At 38.8% G+C, this 22,089-nt stretch overlaps 1 protein-coding gene across 6 annotated transcripts in view; it reads left to right on the plus strand.

Annotated features, from left to right (window-relative positions):
• Positions 1-22,089, plus strand: part of SETD2 (SET domain containing 2, histone lysine methyltransferase) — a 151,530-nt gene that overhangs the window by 53,160 nt on the left and 76,281 nt on the right. For 5 of the 6 annotated variants that reach the window (XR_004275052.1, XR_004275053.1, XR_004275051.1 and 2 more), the window contains exons 5-9: positions 1,633-1,761; positions 9,301-9,424; positions 12,853-12,930; positions 14,680-14,777; positions 17,269-17,395. Coding sequence is in view for 3 of the 6 variants with exons in the window: in XM_032297965.1 (XP_032153856.1) it covers positions 1,633-1,761; positions 9,301-9,424; positions 12,853-12,930; positions 14,680-14,777; positions 17,269-17,395 (556 nt within the window). In the remaining 3 variants the exon portion in view is untranslated. The remainder of the gene's footprint in view (positions 1-1,632; positions 1,762-9,300; positions 9,425-12,852; positions 12,931-14,679; positions 14,778-17,268; positions 17,396-22,089) is intronic. The other variant, XM_032297964.1, reaches the window with a different exon arrangement.

The raw sequence follows: 22,089 nt of genomic DNA on the forward strand, positions 1-22,089 counted from the left end.
ATATTCTTGTCCTTAACATGGAAAGAGTATATCTTATTTTTAATGTTAGTGAACTGTTTTTTTCTCAAAGCCCAGTTTTTGGTTTTGCTTCATGTTGTAGTGTTGTAAAAATAAAATATATATACCTTGAAAAATAAAAAAAGAGAAAGCATTTTTGGTATTCTTTTATCCAAACTAAAGGGAGAGGTGACAGTACAGATGTTAAGAAGAGGAGAGACATAGGGTTAGCATTATTCTAACTTCATATTGTTGCCCTAGTCATTTTTCTGGGTTTTGCTGCCAACCTCGTGAAGCTTATATGAAGAAAATAATTTCTTCATATTAATCACACATTTGAGCTTTTAGTAGTTCTCTGTCATTCTCATGATTGGGTTCAAACTTAGCCTTGTATTCAGAGGCCTTCATAGCATATCATCAGCCTGTCTTTTCATCCTCCAGCAGCTCACCTTTCTTATCAGTTATCTTTAGTTGTTTCATTTCCCTTTGTCCAAACAGGGATTGTTTTCCTATTTCTGCACACAGGCAGGGACAGTTGTATTTTTAGCTTTCTTTATGCATATCCTATGTATCATTAGAGATTCTGCCTTAAATTCTCTTCCCTCCTGAAAGCCTTCCTTTATATTGCCTCAGTCTAGAGCAAATCCTTCATCCTCTGACCATTGCTAAAAATGTTATTTACTACTCGGTTGGCAACAAATAATAATGTATTCAAAATGACTGGTAATTTCTAGTGGTCTTTTAAATTTTATTTATTTATATTTTTGAGACAGTCTCCTGTCACCCAGGCTGGAGCGCAGTGGTGCAATTTCGGCTCACTACAACCTCTGCCTCCTGAGTTTAAGCAGTTCTCCTGCCTCACCCTTCTGAGTAGCTGGGATTACAGGCATGCACCCTCATGTCTGGCTAATTTTTGTATTTTTAGTAGACACAGGGTTTCACTATGTTGGCCAGGATGGTCTTGATTCCTGACCTCAAGTGATCTGCCTGCCTCGGCCTCCCAAAGTGCTGGGATTATAGGCATGAGCCACTGCACTTGGCCCCCTCTAGTGTAGTCTTAATCATTATTAAAAACCTTTATATCTATCATATATTAAGAAGTCAGTCAGTGTTTGATTTTATCATTTTTACTTTAGGATCCATGGGAGAAGAGCCTTGCCATGATGCTGTGTTTACTCTGATCAAGGATATGTTTAATAATGACTAAATTTTCTCAAGGAGTTAGCTGCATTCAAAAAACGAAATTAAGGGTGAATAGAGTAGAAAGAAGGGAAGGTGCACTTACAGAAAATAAGTTAGTTCTGTAGAGTTGTCAATGTACTGAAAGCTTACATGCAGCCTGAATATGTCTAGACACCTAGGGAGTGGTAGACATTTCCTGTGAAGACCAGACGACAAGACTGTATGGTGGGACTGTATGATGGGTTGATATGTTTAAGTAACAGTGTACATACTACTTAGTACTAAGGAATCCCTTCGTGATGGAAAGAAAGGAAGGCTCATTTGGGGGTTAGTCATACACATGCTAATTATACCATAAAAGTATGTATATATATAGTTATACTAACACATTTTTTCAAAGTTATTTTGGTTCTTTTGATGCTTTAAATAAGTTTCCTCTTTTTCTCATTTCAGTTCTTCTCGGTGTCCAAATGGGGATTATTGTTCCAATAGACGGTTTCAGAGAAAACAGCATGCAGATGTGGAAGTCATACTCACAGAAAAGAAAGGCTGGGGCTTGAGAGCTGCCAAAGACCTTCCTTCGTAAGTTCTGTTTTAATCACCTTTCACTTTTTTTTTTTTTTTTTTTTTTGGAAACAAGGTCTCATTCTGTTACCCAGTCTGGAGTGCAGTGGCATGATCTTGGCTCACTGCAACCTCCACTCCCCGGTTCAAGTGATTCTCTTGCCTCAGCCTCTGAAGTAGCTGGGACTACAGGCACACACCACCGTGCCCGACTAATTTTTGTGTATTTTTTGGTAGAGATGTTGTTTCACCATGTTGGTCAGACTGGTTTTGAACTCCTGACCTCAAGTTATCCACCCACCTTGGCCTCCCAAAGTACTGGGATTACAGGCGTGAGCCACCGTGCCCAGCCTTGACTTCATTTTTGTGTTGTTGAACTTAGATTTTTTTTTTTCTTCCTGAGATGGAGTCGTGCCCTGTCACCTAGACTGGAGTACAGTGGCGCAATCTTGGCTCACCGCAACCCCCGCCTCCTGGGTTCAGTGATTCTACTGCCTTAGCCTCCCTTATAGCTGGGATTACAGGCACCCACCACCACACCCGGCTAATATTTGTATTTTTAGTAGAGGTGGAGTTTCACCATATTGGCCAGGCTGGTTTCGAATTCCTGATGTCATGATCTGCTCGCCTCAGGCTCACAAAGTGCTGGGATTACAGGTGTGAGCCACTGTGCCCAGCCAATTTTTTTGTATTTTTAATAGAGATAGGGTTTCACCATGTTGGCGAGGCTGGTCTCAAACTCCTGATTTCAGCTTTTTGTTTTGTTAACCTTGTTAGCCTTTCAGGCTGGTCAGGGTTTCAAGACCAGCCTGGCCAACATGGCAAAACCCTGTCTGTACTAAAAATACAAAAATTAGCTGGGTGTGGTGCCACGTGCCTGTAATCTCAGCTACTCAGGAGGTTGAGGTAGGAGAATTGCTTGAACTTGGAGACGGAGGTTGCAGTGAACTGAGATTGTGCCACTGCATTCCAGCCTGGGAGACAGAGTAAGACTCCCATCTCAAAAAAAAAAAAAAAAAAAAATTAGGCTGGGCTTGGTGGCTCATGCCTGTAATCCCGGCACTTTTGGTGGCTGAGGCAGGCAGATCACCTGAGGGCAGGAGTTCAAGACCAGCCTGGCCAATGTGGTGAAACTGGTGAAACCCTGTCGCTACTAAAAAATACAAAAATTAGCCAGATGTACTGGCAGGTGCCTGCAATCCCAGCTACTTGGGAGGCTGAGGCAGGAAAATCTCTTGAACCTGGTAAGCTGAGGTTGCAGTGAGCCAAGATCATGAGACTGCACTCCAGCCTGAGTAACAAGAGTGAAACTCCGAAAAACAAAACGAAACAAAAATTAGCCAGACACGGTGGCACACACCTGTAATCCCAGCTACTCAGGAGACTAAGGCAGAAGAATTACTTGAACCCAGGAGGGGGAGGAGGTTGCAGTGAGCCGAGATCACACCACTGCATTACAGCCTGGGCGACAGAGCAAAACTATAAAAAAAAAAAAAAAATATATATATATATATATATATATATATATATTCTTAGTGAAAGTCAAGTGCCTCTTACGTTGCATTTAAATATGAACAGATTACATGTGTGTATGGTTGAAACATTGAAAAAATATATAAAGGAAAAAAGCGGAAGGAAATAAAACATTTGCTGGATTCTAGTAACTTAGACATAACTTCTTTTAGAACCCTCTAAGCATATGGCCACACTTGGATGGGAGTTGGAGTTGGGGCAGGACTTGGGCAGGGGTTAGTCTGTTTATTGTGGGAATTCAAAATACAGATAATAAAGACAATAATTTCGGGTGTATTTTTCCTCACTGTTTTCCCCTTGGCAATAATTTAGTTTTATGACAAGAATCCTCATATATCTTTTGATAAGCAAATTGTTTTTTTTTTTCTTTTGAAAATAGGAAATGATGTTTATATTAGTCTATCCTTTTGGTACCAATCAGAAAACACGTTTTGTTACACAAAAAATGGGCCAGTAGGACCCTCGTAGATTTCTCTTCTCCTTAAAGGGTTGTACAAACACATCCTGGCTCCTAACCAGTTTTTATTATTTTCTGTTTTTTTGAGACAGGGTCTTGCCCTGTCACCCTTGCTGGAGCGTCCTGGCATGAACATGGCTCACTGCAATCTCGACCTCTCAAGCTCAGTTAATCCTCCTGCCTCAGTCTCCTGAGTAGCTGAGACTGTAGATGTGAGCCACTATGCCCAACTAATTTTTTTTCCATTTTTTGTAGAAATGGGGTTTCACTATGTCACTGTGTTGCCTATGCTCATCCTAACTGGTTTCTAATTGTTTCTTGGAAACAAATATCTCACAGAATTGTCTCATTATGTCCCATACCCAATTCATTGGATTCTTTATAATATTTTAAACAAAGAATCGGTTATACTTCCTTTGAACACTTTTAATGATACAGAACTCAGTACCTCTCAAGGCAGCCCATTGAATTTCCAGAGTTACTAGTTCTTGTCTAGATGCACATTTTCAAAGATGCCTTCTTTCATTCTGCCCTAGCTAGCCAGGCCTTCTCCTTGAGGGTTTTTTTTTTTTTAAATTATTGTTGTTGTTTTAAAAAAGGAACCAGTTTGGACACAAGTCTCTCTTGCAGGGATAGTAATGGATGAGCTGTCTGGACACTGGTACTTTGTGGAATCTGTAGTAAAACCCACAGCTTCAAACCTGATCTAAACTCCGTTACTTGCAATAGACATTCTTTGTTAGCTCAGTGCTTTTATATTAAGGGGTAAGGTGATTGGGGAAGGATGGAAAGGAGGTATGGCTCCAGTTCATATGCCAGGTTAACATTTCCTAAAGCTGTGGCTGGGCACTGTGGCTCACACCTTTAATCCCAGCATGTTGAGGCTGAGGTGGGCGGATCATGAGGTCAACAGATCGAGACCATCTTGGCCAACAGGGTGAAATCCTGTCTCTACTAAAAATACAAAAATTAACTGGGCGTGGTGGTGTGTTCTATAGTCCCAGCTACTCGGGAAGCTGAGGCAGGAGAATCGCTTGAACCTGGTAGGCAAAGGTTACGGCGAGCCGAGATTATGCCACTGCACTCTGGCCTGGTGACAGAGTGAAACTCTGTCTCAAAAAAAAAAAAAATTTCCTGAAGCTCTTTAGTTTTTTTCAGCTATTCACAAAGAACTCTGCTTTGGTAAAGTATACTAGGACTTAATGTTTCCATGTTTCCCATACCTTCTTACTCCTATAACTTTCGTATGATGATGGTAATACCAATAGTTTATGAATTTCATAAACTAATCAAAACTCTTGAGGTTTACTGGTAGAGTATTACCATTTTATAAGGACAGATTGTCAGATCTCCACAGGATGAGAAATTTTGAGCTAAGTTGCTAGTTAGTGTTAAAGTACCAAAAAGCAGATTCCTACCAAAACCCCTGTAGTTTTAGGAAATCTCCCAGTTGTAGGTAGAGAAGGTGGGGCTGTCCAGGTTGACTTAATGTAATTGAATACCAGATAGGGTTTTAATTTTGGTAAAATTCACATAATATAATATTGACCATTTTAAAGTGTACCATTTAGTGCATTCACAATCTTGTGCAGCCATCACCTTTGTCTATGTCTAAAACATTTTCATAATTTGAAAAGGGAATCCTGTACCTGTTAAGCAGAATCTTCTCATACCCGCCTCCTCCCAGGCCTGGCAGCCAGTAATTTGCTTTCTGTTTCTATGGATTAAGCTATTCTCGGTATTTCATATAAATGAAATTATACAATATGTGGTCTTTTGTGTCTGGCTTCTTTCACTTAGCATTATGTTTTTGAGGTTTCATCTGTACTGTACCACATGTCAGTACTTAATTCCTATTTATGGCTGAATAATACTCTCGTATGGATGTATGATATTTTGTATATCCTTTTTTTTTTTATTATTTTTGAGATGGAGTCTTGTTCTGTTGCCTCGGCCAGAGTGTAGTGGCATGATCACAGCCCACTGTAACCTCTGCCTCCTGGGTTTAAGCAATTCTCCTGCCTCAGCCTCCTGAGTAGCAGGGATTACAGTCATGTGCCACCACGCCTGGCTAGTTTTGCACTTTCAGTAGAGATGGGGTTTTACCATGTTGGCCAGCCTGGTCATGAACTCCTGATCTCAAGTGATCTGCACCCAACTTGGCCTCCTAAAGTGCTGGGAAGACAGGGGTGAGCCACTGTACCCGGCCTAAATGAGGCTTTTTTGGAAGCCATCTTTCCTCTCCACTTTTTTTTTGCTGTTGTTTTTCAACACAGGGTCTCACTCTGTTGCCCAGGCTGGAATGCAGTGGCGCGATCACAGCTTACTGCCACCTCGACTTTCTGGGCTCTGATGATCCTCCCACCTCAGCCTCCTGAGTAGCTGGGACTACAGGTGTAGACTATAATACTCAACTAATTTTTTTTTGTACTTTTAGTAGAGACAGGGTTTCACCGTGTTGCCCAGGTTGGTCTCGAACTCCTGAGCTCCTCCTTTCACCTTGGCTTCCCGAAATGATGGTATTACAGATGGGAGCCACCACACCTGGCCCGTTTTATAAGTCAAAAGTTTCAAACTTACAGAAAAGTAAGTTCATAAAGCCTAAAGAGAGTTACATACATTACCCGTAACTCCTAAACCCTTCCATAGCTTTGTAGTGATAGTGACAATATATATCCCCATCTGCCTGCCACAGTAGAGCCCTGTAGCCCTGAACAGTGTTTAAGGAGTTCAGTGAAGTGACCCTATTCATCCAGGAGCAAATTTCAGACTTAGAAAAAGATTAATAAGATTACAAGAATCATACTTCTCATTGCCTTTCCCTTCATGGGATTTAGTCACTGCATGCCAGGTAATTTGATGTTTTTCTGCTTTGTTTTTATTTTGGTTTCTAATTGAGACACATAGCTTCTCTAAGAAAACCAAATCTTAGAATTTTAAGGACTGCATGATAAACTTTTACATAGGCCTCTGTTAGTTTCTTGGAGGTTAGGTAGCTGAAGGGTCTAGCCTACATTCTGAGAATAACTGAGGACTTTGAGATGCTTCTCTCAGCTGCTTCCTCAGGCTCTCAAACGGTTAGATCCATGTGTGTTGGTATATCCTTCCGACTTCCTGATGTGAGGTCTCTACTCTGATTGATTTAGTGGTTGGTCAGGCTCTGGTATTTAAGAACTTGCTCTAGAAAAGGCGATTTGAGAGTAATATCATTAGAATTGAATATTTTAGTATAATTCAAGAAAGCATCTTTATAATACAATGAGGTAAATAGTTATTCAGGTGGGTTTGAATCCCAGGCTGTAATTGAGCTTTATTAGTTCGGTAGATGATCTATGTTATCTAAACTCTGTCTTATCTGTCAAATGGTCATAATGCTATGTGACATCAGTATGCTTAATTTTTATTTTTCATGCTACCTTTCAAAAGCAGGAAATCAGCCTTAAAGGAGCAAGTTCAGGGAAGATAATTAGATTTTTGGTAGGAGAGGGAATGGAAATATTTTTTATGTGTGCAGTTCCAGATCCTGGATAAGATATGTTTTGTAGTCATCACATTTAATTCACAAGGCAGTCTATGATGTATCATTTTTTTCCTCTTTTTTAAATTAAAAAAATGTTTTTAAAATTTTTATTTATTTATTTATTTTGATAAAGACGGGATTTTGCCATGTTGCCCAGCTGGTCTCGAGCTCCCAGGCTCAAGTGATCTACACACCTCAGCCCTCCTCTGCTGGGATTACAGACATAAGCCACTGTGCCCAGCCTTTTTTTTTTTTTTTTTTTTTTTAAATGAGACAGGGTCTTGCTCTGTCACCTAGGCTGAGTGCAGTGATGTGATCGTAGCTCATTGTGGCTTCAAACTCAGGGCTCAAGCAGTTCTTCTGCCCCAGCCTTTCAAGTGGCTGGGACTGTAGGCACATAACACCATGGCTGGCTAATTTAAAAAAATTTTTTATTGTTTGTGAAGTTGAGGTCTTTCCTTGTTTCCCAGGCTGGTCTTGAACCCCTGAGCCAAGGCTAAGGTCCCACCTTAGCCTCCCAAAGTGATTTTTCTTTTTCTTAAGAGAGGGCACTAATCCTAGAAGTGGAGAGTCCAACTCAAATTTTGTCATCATTTCATATTATTTACAAAATGATAAGCTCCTGGGCTTAGAAAGGACATTTCAAGTATTGGTTATAGAGGTAATAATTTGACTTTCTAGGTTTACCCATGAGTAATCAGATTTTTGTTATTGAGACTTAAATGTGTTTTTGATGGACTACTATATAAATATACATACATCTACTATCGATTTCCCCAATCCTGTTTTTTTGAGTTCTACTTTTTAATGTGTTTGTTCTTTTCTCATTTGTTTTTAATTGCTTTATTTTTTAAAGTAAATGGATTTAACTTTTTTCAGTTGGCAAAGTTAACTCCTTTAATAAGTATATTGATTTTTCCAGTATGTTGTAAATAAATGCAAAAGATTTACATTAAAAAAACCTCTTCGATTAGAGTTAGGGCATGTTTATTTGGAGGGGATAAGAAAAGACTTTGAGGCAGACTATTTCATGTCAGAACTTAGGAGCAAAACATAGTGTAACATTTATCTAAATAGAACTAATAGTTGAAATCATTGGTTAGAATCAGCTTTTAGAGAATAAAGAGAAAGGGGAAAGACTGAGAATTTAACATCTTCAATACAGAAGAAATAGGTAAATAATCAAGGAAAGGACATTCAAGGATATAGGGTAACTGAAAGATGCCAAAGATGAAGATTAATTGTAATTACTGATAACATTCTAAAGAGAACTCACAGAGAATGTCGTCAGATAAAGGGGATTAGATTTGATCTTTATCATTTCTAGAGACCTTTGAGAGTAAAGACAGCAGAAGGGCTGCTTTTTTCCTTTCTTTCTTTTTTTTTTTTTGAGACAGAGTCTCGCTCTGTTTCCCAGGCTGGAGTGCAGTGGTGCAATCTTGGCTCCTGGGTTCAAGCAATTCTCCTGTCTTACCCTCCTCAGTAGCTGGGATTACAGGCACATGCCACCATGCCTGGCTAATTTTTGAATTTTTAGAGAGATTGGGTTTCACCATATTGGTCAGGCTGGTCTTGATCTCCTGGCCTCAGGTGATCCACCTGCCTCGGCCTCCCAAAGTGTTGGGGTTACAGGCGTGTGAGCCACCAGACCTGGCCACCTTTTTTTTTTTTTTCTAGAACAAAAATCCTCTAATTTTTGTCTCTTGATTTCTCAAGAGCTGTTTTCCAGCTGCTAATAACTGTTTCTTTGATATCATGAACCAGATTTGAATGTTGTTATAGTATCTGGTTAAAGGATTTATATTTTGGTAGTAGATATAAATTATAAAAGCATCTTAGAATCAACATTCTTTGAAAAATACTATGAAGAAGAAAAGTAACCTTGGTTAGAAGCCAGATACTCTACATACATTTGAAATTTATTGTGTGTAATAACCAAATTTATCCATGTTGTAATATTTATTTAAATTTTTTATTTTGCCCAAGTGTATATGTTTTCCATACTGTTCCTAGGCAGGAAGTGCAATTTTTTCCTTTTGGTTTGCAGGAACACCTTTGTCCTAGAATATTGTGGAGAGGTACTTGATCATAAAGAGTTTAAAGCACGAGTGAAGGAGTATGCACGAAACAAAAACATCCATTACTATTTCATGGCCCTGAAGAATGATGAGGTAAGCAGCATGGATGTGTTTGCCTTGAAACAGATCTGTTAGGTTTGAAGGAGTCATTGATACTGATCCCTCCCTCCCTTCCTTATCTCTCTTTTCCTCCCTCCCCTCTCCCCTCTCCCCTCTCCCCCCTCCCCCCCCCTCCCCCCCTCTCCCCTCTCCCCTCTCCCCTCTCCTCTCTCCTCCCTTCTCCCCTCTCCTCCCTTCTCCCCTCTCCCCTCTCACCGAGATAGTCTTGCTGTGTCACCCAGGCTGGAGTGCAGTGGCACAATCTTGGCTCACTGCAACCTCCACCTCCCAGGTTCAAGCGATTCTCCTGCCTCAGCCTCCCAGATAGCTGGGATTACAGGCACCTGCCACCAGCCTGGCTAATTTTTGTATTTTTACTAAAGATGGGGTTTCACCATGTTGGCCAGGCTGGTCTCAAACTCCTGACCTCAGGTGATTTGCCCACCTCGGCCTCCCAAAGTGTTGGGATTACGGGTGTTAACCACCATGCCTGGCCAACTGATTTCTAAAATAAGTGACAAAAATGAGGAGCAGAGTAATATAAATAATTAGCTTCTATTTGTTTACAAAAAGCACAGAAGTTATTATTGCTTCACAAGATAGAAAATAAAAACATGGAAGAAAGAGGAATTTACATATATATATATATAAAGATAAATATATGCTTTAGATTACAACTCTTAGAAATTATTGATTAACCCTAGAGTGCTTTTTTTTTTTTTTAATTTTTTTATTTTTTAAAGACGGAGTCTCGCTCTGTTGCCAGGCTGGAGTGCAGTGGTGTGATCTCGGCTTACTGTAATCTCCACCACCTGGGTCCAAGTGATTCCCCTGCCTCAGCCTCCCAAGTAGCTGGGACTATAGGTGCACACCACCGCACCTGGCTACTTTTTGTATTTTAGTAGAGATGAAGTTTCTCTACTTGGTTAGAAGCCAGATATTTTACATACATTTGAAATTTATTTTGATGAGATGAGGTTTAGTAGAGATGTTGGCCAGGATTGTCTCGATGTCCTGATTTCGTGATCTGCCCTTCTTGGCCTCCCAAAGTCCCAAAATGCTGGGATTACAGGCATGAGCCACCACACCTGGCCACCTGGCCAGTTTTTTTTTTTTTTTTTTTTTTTTTGGTCTTGAGACAGTGTCTTGCTCTGTTGCCCAGGCTGAAATGCAGTGGTGCCTTCTCGGCTTATTGCAACCTCCTAGGTTCAAGTGATTCTTGTGCCTCAGTCTTCTGCGTAGCTGAGACTACAGGCGTGCACTACCATGGCCCACTAATTTTTATATTTTCAGTAAAGGTGGGGTTTTGCCATGTTGGCTAGGCCGGTCTTGAATTCCTGGCCTCAAGCAGTCCTCCCAACATAACTGGAATTACAGATGTGAGCCACGTGCCTGGCCCCAAAATGCTTTTGCTCATATGGGTTATGTGGGTTTTAATTATTTATACTTACTATATTAAAAATTACAACTGAGAAATTTAGAACATCTATTTAAAACTACATTAGGACCAAGTGGGAGAATCATTTGAGGCCAAAAGTCGGAGGCCAGCCTGGACAACGTAGTGAGACCTCATCTCTACAAAGCTAAAAAAATAAATTAGCTGGACCTGGTGGTGCATGCCTCTAGTTCCAGCTGCTCCAAAGGCTGAGACCGAAGGCTGAAACAGAGGATCACTTGAGCATAGGCCCAGGTTGGCCTTCCAAAGCATTGGGATTACAGGCATGAGCCCAGCTCATTTTGGTGTTTATTTAGAAGTTTGTTAATGTTTTGTGGCCAGAAATATGCCATGGGAACTTAACTGTTATTTAATATCAATCAACCTATGGTCAAATTAGTTTCCTTATATGTTGTTTGCTTTTCTAAGTTGCAGTTTCCAAGAACCTGGGGATGACTTTAAGTGAAGACTTAACTGTACAATAGCCCATTACTTACTGATACAAATAGCATGGTATTATGAAAAATAACTTTTTTTTTTTGAGTCAGGGTCTTGCTCTGTTGTCCAGGTTGGAATGCAGTGGCAAGATGATAGCTCACTTCAGTCTTGAACTGCTGGGCTCAAGCAGTCCTCCCACCTCAGTCTCCTGAGGTGCTGGAACTACAGGCACATGCCACCATGCCTGGCTTATTTTTATATTTTTTGTAGAGATGGGGTCTTGCTATCTTGCCCAGGCTGTTCTCAAACTTCTGACCTGCAGCACTCCTCCTGCCTCAACTTCCCAAAGTACTGGGATTATAGGCATAAACCACTGTGCCTGACCTTGGAAAATAATTATGTAATTTTTTTTTTTTTTTTTTTTAGTGAGAAGAGTTGCATTGCTTTACATTTCTATAAATCTCTCTAATGTCTGGCTTAATAGAATTCAGGTTGATTCTCATATATTTGCCTCTTTTTTTTTTTTTTTTTTTGGGGGGGGGGAGACCGAGTCTCACTCACCCAGGCTGGAGTACAGTGGCAGGATCTTGGCTCCTGGCAATCTCTGCCTCCCTCAGTTCTCCTGCCTCAGCCTCCCAAGTAGCTGGGATTACAGACATGCACCACCACACCCGGCTAATTTTTTGTATTTTTAGTAGAAATGGGGTTTCACCATGTTGCTCAGGCTGTTCTCGAACTCCTGACCTTGTGATCCACCCGTCTTGACCTCCCAGAGTGCTGAGATTACAGACATGAGCCTCCTCCGAGCCGGCTCATATGTTTGCCTCTGTATTCAGTGTGGAAATGTAAATGCCAGGGACCTAACCCCAGAGCTGTTTAGTTTGACCTTGGGTGAGAGTTCAGCAAGCTTTAACAAAGTCTCTATGGGATTTGGGTACACACTTAAGTTTGAAACCTATGGTACTATGACATAGCCCACACTTTAAAGCGAAGTATTACACACACAATGAAATTGGATGTAATAGAATGTAAGAAATAGCTAAGGATAAATGGGAGAGACATTGATAATTTTCCCTGTGGGCAAAAGTTTATAATTAGCAGATTTTCAAAAAGCATCAGTTAGATATTTGTCACTTGGAAGTGTAAAGTAGTGTGAAAGAGTTATCTGAAGCAAGGACAAGGTGGGGGTAAGGGAGTGTATATGTGCGCGCACGTGTACACTTCTGCGTGCCTGTGTATTACTACGTTTGCCTTAATGCTTTTCCTTTGTAAAATGTGTAAATTTTTTTTTGAATGATGGGTTAATTTAATTCACAGTGTCATCTGTCTTCTGTTAGAAATAATGGAAACTGAGGTGTTGTTTACAGTGGAAAAACTATGAAGCTGGTAGTCAGGAGGCCTTGCCGCCCCCGCCCTACCTTAACTGGTTAGGTTTTACAGCACCAGTCTTTTCTTTAATTGATGAATAAGAGATGTATGTAGTTTTGGAGGTAATTGCATGAATATCTAAGGTATTATTTTTAATTCTTAAATGATCCTCTTCTCCCAGATAATAGATGCCACTCAAAAAGGAAATTGCTCTCGTTTCATGAATCACAGCTGTGAACCAAACTGTGAAACCCAAAAAGTAAGTTGAGGTGGATTTATAGTTTGAGATATTTCTTCACAATTGCTGTTCTGACCATTAATTTTAGATCCCATGTCTAAGGTACTTATGAATGTTTTAGTCTCTTTTTCCTATTCTACTTTATTTAAGATTTTATTTTGAAATGAGTTCAGATTTATAGGAATGTGGCAAAAATAGTATTGACTATATCCATATACCACTCTTCACCTATCTTTCCAGTGTTAACATCATACATAAGCATAATAAAAGGATCAGATCCAGGGAATGGTATTAAGTAATATAAAGACCTTATTCAAATTTTGACAGTTGTTGTTTTTCTGGTCCAAGATCCAATCCAGGAACTCATATTGTGTTTAGTTATCACCTCCCCTTGCTCATAATTTTTTTGGATATTATTTTAATGGTGTCAAAATACAAAACTAAATTTTAATTTTGAAAGATCAGTGTGTATTTGGATTCTTTATCAGGTCTTATCTAGGTGCAACATTTGACTTTCAGTAACAACACTCATGAGGGACTGAACGACTAACATTGAGAGGGATTGTAACTTTTTTTTTTCCACCCAGGCTGGAGTGCAATGACACGATCTTGGCTCACTGCAACCTCCACCTCCTGGATTCACAAGATTCTCCTGCCTCAGCCTTCCAAGTAGCTGGGATTACACGTGTCCCATCATGCCTGGCTAATTTTTTTTTTTAGTATTTTTAGTAAAGACTAGGTTTTGCTATGTTGGCCAGGCTGATCTGGAACTCCTGGCCTCAAGTGATCCACCCCTCTTGGCCTCCCAAAGTGCTGAGATTACAGGTGTGAGGCTCACTGCCCGGCTGGGATTGTAACTTTTTAAGGTTAAAGCTATGAACCTACTCTGTAAATGTATATCATTGACTTCCTCTCATGATGAAATAGTGCTTTGAGTCTAGATATTTTTTACCCTTTTGTCTATACACTCATAGATTTTATGCATGGCTCTTCCAAGAGCCAAGTATATAACAAAAAGTAGAACCTACTGTGGAATCATTGAACATACGTTTTGGTTCTGTTTCTGCCAGAGCTGGTGGCCACATGTCTAGCTATGAGACTTCCACCATACAGTGTTCCTTAATCTCTGCAAGTCCGGATATCTCATTAGTAACAGGTGCAAATTGTCTGGATCAGAGCTCCTCAGTCCTTGACTTGCTTACTTGTTTTGGAACTAAAAGATCTGACTCCCGTGTATCTGCCCCATTTTAATTCTTGAGTTTTATGCATCTGTTCTGATGTTTCTCTTCCCTTTCACTATACTTAGGCAGATGACCACTGCTTCATGGAATTAAATTTTGGGCATCAGTGTTTCCTAGTTTCTCTATCTCATCTTATCTTACAACATGGTTACTTTTAACATATGTTAATATAGACTTGCCTTTGATACCCAGTGACACAAACATCCTCTATTTGCCAGTTTTTAGTACGTGAATCTTTACTGTATGGAAATGTTAAGATAAATTAAAATAGCAGTTACTTTTTTTCTTTCTTTTAGCAGTTACTTTTATTAGAGACAAATTAGAAATATATCCAATCTGGTAGTCCATTAAATGAGAGTTACACTTAAATATTTTAGTTCTTTTAAAGAAAAAATTCCCCTTGTGCAAACTTTTATTGCCTAAAGAGCCATATGCATAATTAAGGCAGATGATGATGATCTTTGTATATGCGCGCACACACACACACTAATAAGTTACTAATTTCTTTTATTTTCAAACATCATCTCAGTGGACTGTGAACGGACAACTGAGGGTTGGGTTTTTTACCACCAAACTGGTTCCTTCAGGCTCAGAGTTAACATTTGACTATCAGTTCCAGAGATATGGGTAAGTATTGTTTCTACTCATTTTGCTGCTTCTGATGGGGAAATAGGCTATTCAGATATAAGGATATAAAACTTTAATATGAATCACTTAAGAGTTATATTTACTCTCAACTCTTGTCTATAAGATACTGTTTTGGTTTTGTGTGTTTTTCCTACTTTATGACACTTTTGACCATTAAGGGATGTTGTACAGGAACTATGTAAGTTTCTCCTCAACATCACACTGTCTACTTGTATAATTGTATTTACGTAATTCTGAAAAACTTTGTTATAGACATGCCAACTCTGTGTGTCTGAAGAGAATAGTACAGCATAATAAATTTCCTGTGTATCTGTTATTCAGCTTTAACAGTTATCAACTTAACAACCAGTCTTATTTTATCTGTACCATTTTGTACTCTTAAATATAATTGGTTACCTAGTTCTGTTTCCTAAAAAGAATAACTGATACAATGGCAAAGACTGCCTAAACTAAAAGTGTGGGAGTTCTTATTAATACTTAAGCATTAATAAAGTTACTAACTGAGGTGGTTTGAAGCACATTATGTAAAATCCCTGTGTTCTAATGACTATTTAAAAATAAAACTATAGGCCAGGTGCAGTGGATCATGCCTGTAATCCCAGCACTTTGGGAGGCTGAGATGGGCAGATCACGAGGTCAGGAGTTTGAGACCAGTCTGGCCAACATGGTAAAACCCTGTGTCTACTAAAAATACAAAAATTAGCTGGGCGTGGTGTTGCATGCCTGTAGTCCTAGCTCCTTGGGAGGCTGAGGCAGGAGAATCGCCTGAACCTGGGACGTGGAGGTTGCAGTGAGCCGAGATCATGCCGCTGCTCTCCAGCCTGGGCGACAGAGCAAGACTCTGACTCGGGGGAGAAAAAAACTATATTAGTCATAAACCAATTTATGACTTTGAAGACTAGTTTAAAAATAAAGGAAAAAAATTGAGCATTTAAACATTTATACTGCCTTTCCCATGTGACTTCTGCTTTAGGTTGAACCAAATAGTTGATGAGAGGAAGTTCTTCTTTATACAGGTCTTCTAGTTAATAAATGAAGTAGTAGGCCAGTTGAGGTGGTGCACGCCTGTAGTCCCAGCTACTTAGGAGGGTCAGGTGGGAGGATCATTTGAGCCTAGGAGATTGAGGCTGCAGGGAGGTATGAACTTGTTACAAAACTCCAGTCTGGGCCATAGTTTGAAACCCCATCTCAAAAAACAACAACATAAAACTAATGAAGTAGTAAAAATATCACCATTTTGCAACACTTAGTAAGCTATGGATAGTAAACAAGGGTCATTAGTGGCTGCTAAGATCAGAAAAAGACAACTAATGTGTGCCTCATAATGAAAGAACACAACATTACCTGTGAAACAGTTTGTTGTCTTTGGTCTTGAGGACCAGTGTCCTGTACAAGATGCTTTCTGATTATTAAGAAACCAGTACAGTTAAAGTATTGGAAAATTTAAGTAAGATAACAAAACTCTAAAAGTTTTTATTTTATTTTTATCAGATTATACCTGTATCAATTAATACAGCTTTTGATGTTTATACTAGAAAAGCACACAGATGCAGAGTTTACTGAATATTTTAACTCTTTTAATGCTACCATATGATGAGCTTTTAATTCCTGTACTCTGTTCAGTCTGATGCCAGTAACCAGACTTCTGGCAATGAAGGTCTTTTACATACTCCTTCACACTGTTTCATACATATTTCATGTCTTAAAACATAGTGAACTCTGAAGTTCTGTCAGTTGTGAAACTGATGATCTGATTATAATCTAGGACAAATGCCGGGTGGTTGTTTCCAATTCTGCCTGCTAGTCTTGTCAGATAGTGCATGACTGCAGGGCATGAGTGCAGACCACGTTCTGTGTAGGGCTCCGTTTTTTGCCTCTGTGCTTGTACTGTCCTTTTTGAGGCAAAGAAAAGTGGAAATCAAGTGCTGTTTGGGAGTTCCTGCTCTACTTGTTGAATAACTTATTTTTATGCCTCTAATTGGTACTATTATATACTAAATGTCAGTTTACTATTAGAATACTCAATGTTTTATTTCAGCTCGCTGCAACCTCTGCCTCCTGGATTCAAAAGACTCTCGTGCCTCAACCTTTTCAGTAGCCAGGATGGAGTAGCTGGGATTACAGGTGTGCACCACCACACCCAGCTAATTTTTGTATTTTTAGTAGAGATGGCGTTTCACCATGTTGGCCAGGCTGGTCTCAAACTCTTGGCCTCAAGTGATTTATCACTTTGGCCTCTGAAAGAAAGATTATTGAAAAAAGAATGAATATTTTTAAGGAGCAGTTTTCAGGCATTTCTGTTAGTAATAGCAGACTTGTTAGAATCTCTTCAAGTTACCATGTTTTCTGTTTTGTTTTGGTTTGATTTAGACTGGTACGACTTTTCTCTTGTGTGTAATTGTTTTATTGCTGACAGTTTTATATATTTTACTTCCACATAGTTGACTTCTTTCCTATCCTCTTTGAACAGAAAAGAAGCCCAGAAATGTTTCTGTGGGTCAGCCAATTGCCGGGGTTACCTGGGAGGAGAAAACAGAGTCAGCATCAGAGCAGCAGGAGGGAAAATGAAGAAGGAACGATCTCGGAAGAAGGATTCAGTAAGTTTGCATTCTTCTTTCAACTTTCACAATAAAAAATTTAAAAAGGGAGGTGGCTTTTCTGATTGAAGGTTAAAAAGTCATACTATTGCCAGAGAAATCCAAGATCAGATGAAATGTTCCCGAAAAAGAGATGCAATTGCTATTTTTATTTCAGATTCATTGAGATTGGAATTGGGTACTGAAAACTATTACAGTATTCTTGAAAACACCTGGGCTAATAGTTTTTCCGATCCTTTAAAACTCTTACGTACAAGTAAAACATTTATCTTTTCTCCCCAGTAGCTCACTATGTCTGCTCTACGTTTCTAATCTTTTGTTATTGGTTTTTCTTTTATTTGATACTCTGAACTTTGAGTGTTCTTCAGATTTCTGAAAACCCTCTTTTGAGTGAGAGGTAAGTTTTGAGAGGAAATAGGCAACCTAAGACTGAGCCAGCGTTAGTCCCAGATGCTGTTTTTATTTAATGAAACGGTAGTTGATAGCCTTGTTTTGTACCCTGTCTTACCTGAGTTACCCCTGGGATGGGGATGGAGTTGTTGGTGGGGAGTATCCTGTTACAAAGGGGACTATCAACTGCGAAAAGGAGTTTGTGTTGTTTAAAATATTCTCCTCCCTTTTTTGAGGATCCCTTTGCTAGATCACTGTTTCTCCAAAATGTGATCCTTGGATCACTTTCTTTAGAACCACCTGGCTGGATCAATAGTGAAAATACACATTTTTGGGCCAGTACCCAGACCTGTGAATCTTAGTGGAAGGGCTGAGGGTTTACCGGTGTTAATCAGCAAATCCCCCTGTGATTCTTTTGCAGTTAGCTCCTTCCTGGACTTTTCAGGAACTTACTCATAAGAATTATAGATGACAGCAATTTTTTGGTTTAGATGGGGAGATAGAAGAAGACATGAGGGAGGCGATAAGAGTATAATGGTTAAAAGGTAACATCAGTTTAGCACAAATTAATTTGAGGGAATTAAATATCAAGAATCTGAATTCTGTTAGAAGATACAGATAACAAAAAGCGTTGGAAAGGACCATTTAAAAAGCGGAAAAGTACAGCTTATATAACAAACACCTATATTTATACCAGCCAACATGAACAAATATTTTTTTTTCTTCTCTGCACTGTGTTAATTCCTTCAGCATGAACAAATATTCATTGGAATGTCATGTGTTCTTTAGCTCTCTCTCTTTTTTTTTTTTTTTTTTTGAGGCGCAGTCTCACTCTGTTGCCCAGGCTGGAGTGCAGTGGCACGATCTTGGCTCACTGTAACCTCTGCCACCTGGATTCAAGTGATTCTTCTGCCACAGCCTCCCAAATAGTTGGGATTACAGGCACCTGCCATTGTGCCTGCCTAGTTTTTGTATTTTTAGTAGAGACAGGGTTTTACCATCTTGGTCAGGCTGGTCTTGAACTCCTGACCTCATGATCCACCCACCTTGGCCTCCCAAAGTGCTGGCATTACAGGCATGAGCCACCATGCCTGGCTTCTCTTTTAAAAAATGTATTTATTTTTAAGTGGTCAGAATCTCACTATTGCTTAGGCTGGAATTCAGTAATGCATTCATAGCTCACTGCGGCTTCAAACTCCTGGGCTTAAGTGATCCTCTTGCCTTGGCCTGCCAAAGTTCTGGGATTATAGGCATGATCTACCACACCCAGCCTTTAACTTTCTTATTATATAGCATGTATAGTGTAACTGTATGCCAAGCACTTTTCTAAGCACTTGATGTATTAGCTCATTTAATTCTCACAGTAAGCTCATAAATTAGGTAATGATTTTTCCTTTTTTACAGATAAGAACACATTAAGGCACAGAGAGGTTATAGTGTCATCCAAGTAGGTGATAGAAATGAGCTCCAGTCCAGCATCTTGTCTCTGCTCTTAACCATTGTGTTAAACTACAGTCAAACTGTAGAGAGCAGTCCCCTCTGCTCCTACCTCTGAGGCAACAGTGGCCGTAACAGTAAATGTTTCTGCATTTTAGAACATATTGAATTGTTTTCGTGTAGAGTTTTAAACGTTTTTAGAAATGGTATAATACGGCTGGATGTGGTGGCTCTTGCCTGTAATCCCAGCACTTTGGGAGGCCAAGGCGGGAGGACAGCTTGAGCCCAGGAGTTCGAGACCAGCCTGGGTAATATAGTGAGACCTCATCTCTATTAAAACAAAAGAAAGAAAGAAATGGTATAATATATATGTATTTGTGTGCATTTTTTATTCTTATTTTTTAATTTGATCCCTATTGATATATGTAGATGAACATTTATTTCTAACTGCTGTAATTTTTTTCCTTTTTTTTTTTTAACTCCTGTATGATGGTCATTTGAAATTTTTTCATCATAGAGCAGTTTATTGACATATTTTCCTACTGATAAATACTTATGTTTCCAATTTTTGCTCTTAATTTCAAAGTTAGTATCTTTGCACTTGTTTCTCTTGCACATATTTCTTTAAGATTTATCTATGGAAGTGTAGTCACTGGGTCATACATAGTCTGTTAGCTTTCTTCACTTGACTTTTACAGGACATTTTTTGTTTAAACTCCATTAAATTGCTTTTGTTGTTAACTCTTGTTTCATATAATTGATAGTTTACCAGAGCAGCCACAAAATGGTTGTTAAACATGTTGATCTAAATTAGTATCTCCATAAAAACTTTCCAATGGCTATTTCCTATTTTCAAAACTTACAGAATAAACACATTTTTAAAACTAATTTATTGAAGAGAAGTGACCTTATTATGAATTAAGGGGTAGTAGTATATCTGTATCATACCTCCATTAGGTGGCTTTTTGCCTTTCTGAGAAGATTTGATGATAACTCCAAGAAACTAAAGACTAGATATTTCTGTCTTTGGTTGGCTGTTTATATTCAGGTAATAGTGTCTATTTCATGATTGGTCTTGGTGCCTATGGACTGAATTAGATATAACTTGTATACAGTCATTCCGTAGGCTACAATCATTGGTTACTCCAGATATGAATTTGAAGTTTTTCTGGAACAAGAATGTTTTGGGTGAGACTTAGCCCAGATAGAGGAATGACCCGGGATGAACCTAGGTTCCTAGAATGATGTGAAAGATCATTTGCCCTTGACTCTATTGCAGAGGTTAACTCTATAATTTTACTTGGATTATTTCCTGTGGAAATTCCCCTTTTGCATGCCTAGATTCTGAGTTCTGGTCAGTTACAGTTGAGCAGAATCACAGAATTCAACTCTTTGAAGTCACAAGATTGAGCCTTGGGAATTTCTTTGGGTAAAGGATACCATGGAAAGGACAAAATAGCAGTTTAGAATACAGTTTTCCATGTATAAACTGTTGACAAGATGTTAATAATGATTGCACTGTAATCTGCATCGCCCATGTTACCTCTTGATTGCTAAACATTTTTTATCCTTGTTCTTACAATTGCATCTGCATACGGCTTATCTCCTTAACAAATATTAAGTTCTTCCGGGACAGGTGATTATCTTCTTTGGGTATGTCACACACTAAGTACTTACTTACTTGATGGAAATATGAATCCCATAAAATCTAATACTTTTTATAATATGAACAGAAAATAGTCTGAATCTTCCCTTTGTCTGTGTTGAGTTTTTGAAACAAATTAATAGTAATTAATTTACATAATAAAGAGGATGAAAGGCCACTTGAGCGAGAGGAAATATTTATTTTCTACTCATAACAAATGAATACTGCGATCCAGAATATACATAAATAAGTATAACTAGTATCCTGTTGTTAAGAAAAGAATAGCCAGTACAAAAGAAAAATAGACAACTTCCAGAGATACTTTACTAATTCAAATAGCCAATAAACATGGAAAGATGTTCAACCTTATTAGTAATCGGGGAATGCAAATTAAAATTATTATTTGGTGTCATTTACGCACTCACCAGATTGATAAAAATTAAGTTCCATAGTACATAAGAACACCAGATCTCATACACTGTCGGTGGCGGGTGTAAATGGAGAACAACCACTCTTGAAAACACTTTGACATTATTTACTGAAGTTGAAAGAGCATATACCATATGAACCAGCAGTTCCTGGGTGTCTGAGTAGAGAGGAACTAGCTATAATGTGTATCAGAAGCCACAACAGCATTGCTTGTAATATTAAAAAAAGTAGAGATAACTCAAATATCCATTAACATAGAATGGATAAATTATCATAATAAAAGAAATCGTCATGAAAATAAACTGGCTTCATACAATAACATGGATAACTGCTAAAATGTAAGGTTGAGTGAACGAAGCATGGCAAAAGATTTTGTTCAGTATGATTTCATTTCCAAAAGATCAAAAATAAATGAAATTTTATATACCTATATAACCTGCACATTCTTGCACATGTATCCCAGAACTTAAAGTGAAAAAAAAAAAAAAACAAGGGAGCAAGGACAAGATTGAGCCTTTCATTCAAATACAGTTAGCTTCCATTACCAAAAAAAACCCCCAAATTTTAATATTTAGGAATTTGCATATGGTTAATAAACCTATAAAGAATAACTATTTCTTAAAATGTTAGGCTAAGTTATCTCTAAAGCACAGGAAGGGTTGCTGTTATAACTAGAAAGCAGTAGGTACATGGGGCACTACGGGAATGCTGGCAGTATTCTGTTTTTTAAAATTACCTGGATGGTGGCTATATGGGTGTTGCTCGCCTGTTTATTAAACCTATTTACTGTTTA

The sequence above is a fragment of the Sapajus apella genome, unplaced genomic scaffold, assembly GCF_009761245.1.
Source record: "Sapajus apella isolate SASKATOON/1434 unplaced genomic scaffold, GSC_monkey_1.0 scaffold38, whole genome shotgun sequence".
Classification (NCBI taxonomy): Eukaryota; Metazoa; Chordata; class Mammalia; order Primates; family Cebidae; genus Sapajus; species Sapajus apella.